The sequence below is a fragment of the Saccopteryx leptura genome, chromosome 7 (assembly GCF_036850995.1).
Source record: "Saccopteryx leptura isolate mSacLep1 chromosome 7, mSacLep1_pri_phased_curated, whole genome shotgun sequence".
NCBI classification, from domain to species: domain Eukaryota; kingdom Metazoa; phylum Chordata; class Mammalia; order Chiroptera; family Emballonuridae; genus Saccopteryx; species Saccopteryx leptura.
The window spans coordinates 71315023-71322900 of record NC_089509.1 but is presented as its reverse complement, the minus strand read 5'-3'; the positions used below and the strand labels follow the sequence as shown (position 1 = coordinate 71322900).

Below are 7878 nucleotides of genomic sequence, written 5' to 3'. Positions count from 1 at the left end.
TTGATTACAGAATAAATTAAATAACTATGAATTAAATTTGTAGTTATTCCCATCTATCTTATTTTCAAAGATAGTTCAAACATTTTGCCTGGGTAAAAATCATCCATTCTAATTCTAGTTCCCATTTTTGGAACATACTATCTTAAAGCACTTGAAATGGAATTGCTTCCCTTATTATTTTTATTTCTATAGTATTTGTTAATCACAAAATGGTATATTCAGTCTTTTACAACCATTTTTTTAGGAAACATTTAAATCAACGATTATGATAGCATATAATCAATAAAGTAAATGACCTATATTTTCTCCCTTATTTCTCTACTTAACATATAATTTAATATCGATTATTTTGACAGTAGAATATATGTTTATGATGCTCAATATTATTCAGGGTAACTCAGTTCCTGTGGTGAACATAAGAAATAGCATGTCCTTAGTCCAACACCAATTAAGCATTGCTCGCTCTTTAGAAAGATTTTTATTTGGACTCTTGGTGCTGGGATTCATTGCTAGGCTGCTAAAATCTTTTATCATATGTACATGGTGAAGAGAATCCTCTCTACCAGTCATATAGACTTTGTTTTGCCAACTGGCATGGCGTGGCAGGTATACATGGAAAACCTCCCTTGGGCAAAGTGTGGTGTTTCCTAGATTTATATTGAATAATCATATTCCTCAGTACACATAGAAACACTTGAGTGAACAAAAATGCCAAGATCATTAAAAATAAAGCAGAATCTGGAAGGGCATTGTGAAGAGTTTCTCATTTTTTTTCCTGGTGATTTAAAATTAAGATACAAACACTAGAAAGATTTGCAGAAGAAAAAGCTATTTATTTATGCTCCTTCCCACTTCCAGATTCTCAATTAAGAGTATATCTAGATACAGAATGTGTTTATGTCATTCTTCCCAAGATGTTACATAATGGATAGTGACTTATTAATTAAACATATTCCTTAATCCATGCTAAAATTCTTATATATGTATATTTCCTGCAACAATTGAAAATAAATATAATAAGTTTGAGAATTTTGACATACAAAAAGGTTTTAAGAAATTATATTTTTGTCTTTTTTTTCTTTGCTAGTGGTTTTACAGTTCCTGGAAGATAACTATGTACTTTGCATAGTTCTGAGTTATTCTATCTTTGAATACTAACATTATTTTAACATGAATTTCCATGGTTTATTGTCTAAAGGGACAGTTGTTCAGGAAATTTAGTAAACTTTCAGTATAAGCAGCATTAGAACAAACAGAAAAACAAATGTATTGATTATACTTATTCTGAAGGAGGGTATCATAGTTTAAGTACTAATAGAACACTGTTTGCAGGGCTCTGAGGTTCAGAGATGCCTATTTATAGAAGAAACAGTATAAATCCCAAACCTACTTTTACTATACATTCCACAAACAGTAAAACCAACTAAAAACAGAAGTTTGGTTTACTTAAATATTTAACAAAAATTTATTGCAAGAGATATTTTTCACTGAATTTACAGTTTCAAGGAACATGGTACAAAACATAGTGCCATCAGCTTTGTCTAAACATTAAATAGGTGCAAATACACAAAGATTAAAAAGAAACCAAAGAACATACTTTACAACATAAATTACAGTACTATAAATATATTTTATGTACATTATACATACTCTGAAGACATCAATTTAATATACAGCATATATTGTATTGAATTTGAAACTATTCAGTGCCTTAATAATATTATATGTTGGAAACTATGAATTTATTTAGACTTACAGTAAATGATATCAGGTCAAAGAGGCCAGATTTTGGCTCATTTCTTCTCGCCATTGGAATAGGCAATGATCCACTTAGATGAGCCTTGACTCATATAGCAGTAGTTTTCACATAAACATTTTCTTTTCTGATAGTGACTAGAAGAGGGGCTGCAGGGGGATGACGGCAGGGTGAGGGGAAAGCAGAGAAGGGAAGAGTGCATGGGGTAAAGGAGGGAAAGCCAGATGGCTGGGATGAAGAACTGAAGCTGGAATGATGGGCATCTGAGGAGGTGCAACAAAAGTTGGCTGATTCCCAGGACAAAGCCTCGGTCCTACCGGTCCTATTGAGATTTGAGGTAACGATGTTCTGGTGAGAGCTGGGACTTGGGACAGAAAATGTTGGTGTGGTTGAAGCACTTTAAAGGTTCCAGAGGCGGCGGCGGCGGCAGCGGCGGCGGCGGCGGCGGCAGCAGCGTGCTGCTGCAGAACAGTGTGGTGGATGGTGGTCACAGAGGTAGAACGTAAGGGCTGCTGCAAAGGCAAAGGCTGCAGAGGTGTGCTAGGGGGCTCGAGGGCAGCTGGGGGGAAGGTAAATTTGACCTTGTTGGCCAGGATGTTCGGCGGTATGAAGTGCTGGTAGACCTCACAGGGGAGATTTTTGAATTTGTCATGGTTTTCCATTGGGATCAATAATGCTTGTTCTGGTAAAGCCAGTGGAGCCAGGATTTGCTCTGTCGTTACGAAGGTACGACCACTGACATGGGCTTCTTTGAATGGTAATGGTGGTTGTGCATTAAGAATTCCTGAATTAAAACGCAGCCACTCTGGGGATGCCTCATTCACCTTTCCTTGTGGAAGGGCTTCAGCCAGTTCATAGTGGCAAAGGTACGATTTAGGTTGTGACGGTCTGAAGTGCTTTTCCATGTTAGGCACCTTGGAAGGAATTCTCTTTTCATTAATATTTATATCCTTGCTTCTTTCTTTGTGTCCCAGCAAGGTAGTGTCCATTTCCTCCTTTGCTGGGGCGCTAGCTACATAGACAGATGTGGTGGGTTCATTGGAAATCTCCGGCAGTGCACCAGAAGTGGTCTCCATTACTAAATGCTCAGTCTCACCATTGGTTCTAGAAGGAAGGGGACTACGAGGGTCTAGGGTCAGTTTGTTTTTAACTTGGTCTGAGTTCTTTTCGACATTTGCAATTTCTTGTGATTTTATTTCCTCTTTTTTGTCTTCACTTGTTAACTCATCTTGGGGACATAAGGAAGAATTGCCCTTCATGGGATAATCTGCATTCTCTTTGAGTTCCAAAGCTTCAAATCTGGTGTGGAATCTGCTTCTTTTTCTCCTCCGTTTCCTTTTAGGTTTAAAGGGAGCAGAGGCACGTGGTGGCCCCCCAAATTCTTCTGATAAAGAATTCTTTTGATTTAAACTTTCATCTGAAGAATAAGAATATGAATGCTGTCTACGTTTTCTATAAAATCTTTCTGATTCATTAACTAGAGAATTATAACCTCTTTTTACAGCCTGATTCTGACGCATGCATTTCATGTCATTTTGAAGACAACATTGGTGATCCTGACCACAACTGGACGTTTTGGCTTTACAATTACAGTAAGTTCTGGAGTGTGTTACATTATGTTTCCCAGAATGCATCATTGATGGAGTGGAGTGTTCATTTAAAACAATGGAGTTCTTTGTACAGTGATTTTTAGAACTGATATCATTATTATTGTAGTTAGTGTTCCAGGTTTTATAAATTTCTTCCTTTTCGTTTAAGTACATAAACTCTGACTTAGGCTTTTTATCAGGTAATTGATGTGAATCCAATAATTGTTCTACAGCTAAATACTGCTTTTCTGAAATTGTTTCCAGTACATTTTTCCTCGTTGTATCACTGTAACTACTTTCTGTTCCCATTTTGAGGTGAGGTTTTGATTCTTTGGTTTTCTTCCCATGGTGATGGTGACATAACTTTCTTCTTCTTTTCTTTCTTCTACTTTTATAGAACCAGTGTTCATGTGTATCTTTCAACCTTGTTTTGTCATATTTCTCATGAGTATCTTGTTTTATTTGCTTTTTAATAAAATTATATCTTTTTGTTTTTCTGATTTTACAGGAACTATTTTTATACCTCTGATCCATATTTTCATTTTTCCCAGAATCAGAACTATCGGAGAGAGTATCTTCAGCCAAAAGAGGAGTGACTTGGGTGGATTCATTTCTGCTACTTCCAATATCATCATCTTTGAGTCCTGAAATAGATCTGTCTTTGCAGTCCAAAACCAGTCTCTTACAAATGTCTTCTTCTTTCTGCTGAGAATAAAGGTCTTTTAAGGGCAGCTTGTTTTTGTCTAGATTGTTCTTTAATTTAGTGGACTTAAAGTCAAAGCAGAGAGGATTGCAGCTATAAGAAACTGATGGTTGAGTATTTGTGTAAATTAGCATTTCTGATGGCCACTGAAGAACTGTGGATCCATTTTTGTTAAGTACAGGAACAAACAGCTCACAGGGTTTTTTATATAAATCTGGTTTTTTATACAAGGCTATATTATCCTCTTCAGAATTTGAAGGGGCCAACATCTCAGGATCACAGTTTTTAAATTCAGCTTCAATTGTGGATGCACCATGGTCCTTAGCATTTTCCTCTGGAGTAGCTTGTGAAGACATGCAGTCATTCGCCTTATCAAGAACTGTGCAATTAACTCCTAACAGATCAGAACCGTTACCACTCATAGGTATGTCTTCATTAATAATAACATCTTCCAGTGGTATTTGATCTGCTAAAGGGACTGATTTTTGACAATTATCTGCATCAGAAGATAAAGGGAGTTCAAATGGGCAAAATGAAGGTAATAATAATGTATCTTTTTCACTAGCAACTTCTTTCATCTCTGGAGTGTGAGCAGTTTCTTTGTAAGAGCACATTCCCTCTGGTGGCTGAAAAGAGTCAGCTTTCTTCTCAGAACTCAAAAGTGTATCTGTTGGTGAAGATAGTTGGAAATGACAGGCTCCGGGGACAAATCTACTTTTTCTACTAAGTCCTTTTTCCACGGAGGCCTCATCATTGTGTTCAGAGAAGGCTGCAGCTGAGGACTCCAGCTTCAAGGATGCCTTCTTTGGAAACGCAAAGGAAAAACCAATTTTGTGCCTGTGAATTCCCTGGGCTTGATCTCCAAATTGATTATTTTTTGTATAATTATTTGCGCTTTCTGGATCTGCAGTAACAGTGGTAACATCTTTAGCATTCTCTTCATTATGAATCAACGTGCATTTGAAATCTTCCTGGTTATTAACTGAATCCACAACAACTCGTTGGGAAATTTCACTATCATTTTCTCTCACAGTAACAGTTGTTGATTTGAACATGGGGCCACTTCCAGGAGCACTACAAAAAGTAGCAAAAATACGTATTAGATAGGACACTTGAGGAAGAATATTCAAACACATTCATTTCAGAAATGTCATTATAATATATATTTTCTTACATATAAAAAATTACTTTCATATGGTGCAATTGCCTTCTATAGTACCGCAGTTTCATTTAGTTATTGGTTATTGTTTAGGATAACATGGAAGTCCTGTCATGATGTTACTTTTATGGCTGGTAACACCAATGTCAGGGATAGTCCCATGCTTTCACTTGTGTTTCTTCTTTTTATTTTATTTATTCATTTTTAGAGGGGGGAGAGAGAGGGAGAGAGAGAGAGAAAAGAGAGAGAAGAGAGAGAGAGAAGGGGGGGAGCTGGAAGCATCAACTCCCATATGTGCCTTGACCAGGCAAGCCCAGGGTTTCGAACCGGCGACCTCAGCATTTCCAGGTCAACACTTTATCCACTGCGCCACCACAGGTCAGGCTCACTTGTGTTTCTTGACCAATATTTTTTACCTCCATGGTATTTTTAGTGACATCTTGAACTACTGTAAAATTTTCTAAAATAAAATAACTTTTAATTCACAAATTATTAAAAGTAATTACTGATACTATATGGACAACATGAAGGAATTTAAAGAAAAATTCATCATGACTTCAGAAGTGCTAGAAATTCACCAACATTTATTGAAAGTCTAGCACAGGCCCAGGTGGCATACTGTAATGCAAAAATTACTAAGAGATAATACTAACTTGAAGAGAGCTTTGAGTTTTTAGAATTTCTATTATTAAGATTTAAAAATTATTCTGATGTTATAAATGATATAATAATATACAATAAATAAAAGGTACTTTTAAGAGAAAAGATTATTTACTTAAAATATGATTTTTATTTATTTGCAATTTCAGTATACCAAAAGTAGTGAGTTGTGATTTAAACTACTATATTGTCTAGCATAAAAACAAATAAACTACCTAAATATCATCTTTACCCATACAGAATCATGCTTTGTAGAATTTCCCATGCTATTTAAAAAGTTAGTTTCTTAGAAGTTACAATTGGAAAAAAAAAATTTTAATTGAATATTTTATTTAATCTTTAACAAAATTAACTATTTCATTGCTTTATTTGATATTTACACAACAACACTATTTTCTAACTGCATATTTTTAGAGGCACCAAATTAGTTGAAAAATTATGTATGGATGTATATGTGCATAACAATGTGCGTGTGTGTCCATGTGTGTGTAAAAAGAAGTATGTACTGTAATGTATACTGAGGAAAGTAATTTAGATAGGAAGTACTCTTTTGTACATATTATTAACTCTATTTCTCTTAATAGAATTTACATTTGCAAATGCTATTTATTGGACATTAAATTACATAGGTCTTATAATTCTCTATAACAGTAATTTTCAATCTTTTTCATCTCATGGCACATATAAACTAATAACTCAAATTCTACACCACATCAAAAATATATTTTTTAACAATTTGACAAAAAAAGGCATAATTTTGATAGTTTTACAAATAATGATAGTAATTATCTACTATTTTTGTTCCAAAGTGGCTTTTTAAAAAATCAGGTGGCTCTACTTGTATATGAGCGTTCTTTGGCACCAAGAATTAAGCAATCAACTGCAACTTTATTATCTGACATGACCAATAAGACGCAAATCTATTCTATTACCTATATATTTATGGTTCAAGACAGGACATTCACACTGGATGACTATTGTTGTATTAGCTATTGTCATTTTTTTTTAATTTGACAATCTAAGGGAAAATCACTACTCTATAATATAAACTTGCACTTGTATAACTTTTTATTTATTACTAGACAGAATAAAACTATTTGGTTGGTATAACTGGATAACAGTTTTATTTTAACTGTTCTATATATGATTCTAAATAAACCTAAATTTTATTTTAATTTTTTCAAAATTTCTCACTTCAAGAAATATTTTGATATAGCAACATCCCTTAACACTATTCTATGCAAAGAAAATTTAATATAAAATAACTTGGTTTTAGAGAATAGTAAGAGAGGCTTATTTATTTGGAGGAGGAGGAAAGGACACTCTAAATAAGGTTTTTCCATACCATGGCTCTAGCATGAACTGTAAGTTCTAAATTACAACATTATAGCTCTCTGTTAGAAGCAGGTCAAAGTATAAAGCTGTGCATGTCTGACAGTCCAGTTCTAGTTCATTCAAAGTGAAACTAATTTAGACATGCCTCTGAAATGTACAGGGTCTTCCTGACTCTTTCAAAATATTTTTAAAAATAACTTCAAAAATGTTATTCAAATTTATAATTAAAATATAGTTTCTTTTAAATCTATATTTATAAAAAGGTCATGAGATGGTGCTTTGGTCTCTTCTTTAATCAAATGTTTTTAATTTCACCAAGAAATATAATAGATTTCAACTAAGATAACTTTAATAACAAAATAATGTAATTAAAAAAAATTCAGTGAGAGGAGGGGAGGCAGAGACAGACTCCCACATGTGTCCCAACCAAGATCCACCTGGCAAGCCTACTAGGGGAACAATGTTCTGCCCATCTGGGGCATTGCTCTGTTGCTCAGCAATAGACCTTTTCTTAGCACCTGAGGCAGAGGCCATAGAGCCATCCTCAGTGCCCAGGGCCACCTCGCTCGAATTGAGCCATGGCTGCAGGAGGGGAAGAGAGAGAGAGAGAAAGAGAGAAGCCAGAGGGGAAGGGGTGAAGAAGCAGATGGGTGCTTCTCCTGTGTGCCCCAACTGA

At 35.0% G+C, this 7878-nt stretch overlaps 1 protein-coding gene across 2 annotated transcripts in view; it reads right to left on the bottom strand.

The window, feature by feature from the left end:
* Positions 1-317: 317 nt before the first annotated feature.
* The window catches only part of ZNF804A (zinc finger protein 804A), a 284581-nt gene continuing 277020 nt past the window's right edge, over positions 318-7878 (bottom strand). For both annotated transcript variants that reach the window (XM_066345983.1, XM_066345984.1), the window contains one exon: positions 318-5122. In XM_066345983.1, the coding sequence (XP_066202080.1) occupies positions 1894-5122 (3229 nt within the window). In that variant the 3' untranslated portion in view covers positions 318-1893. The remainder of the gene's footprint in view (positions 5123-7878) is intronic.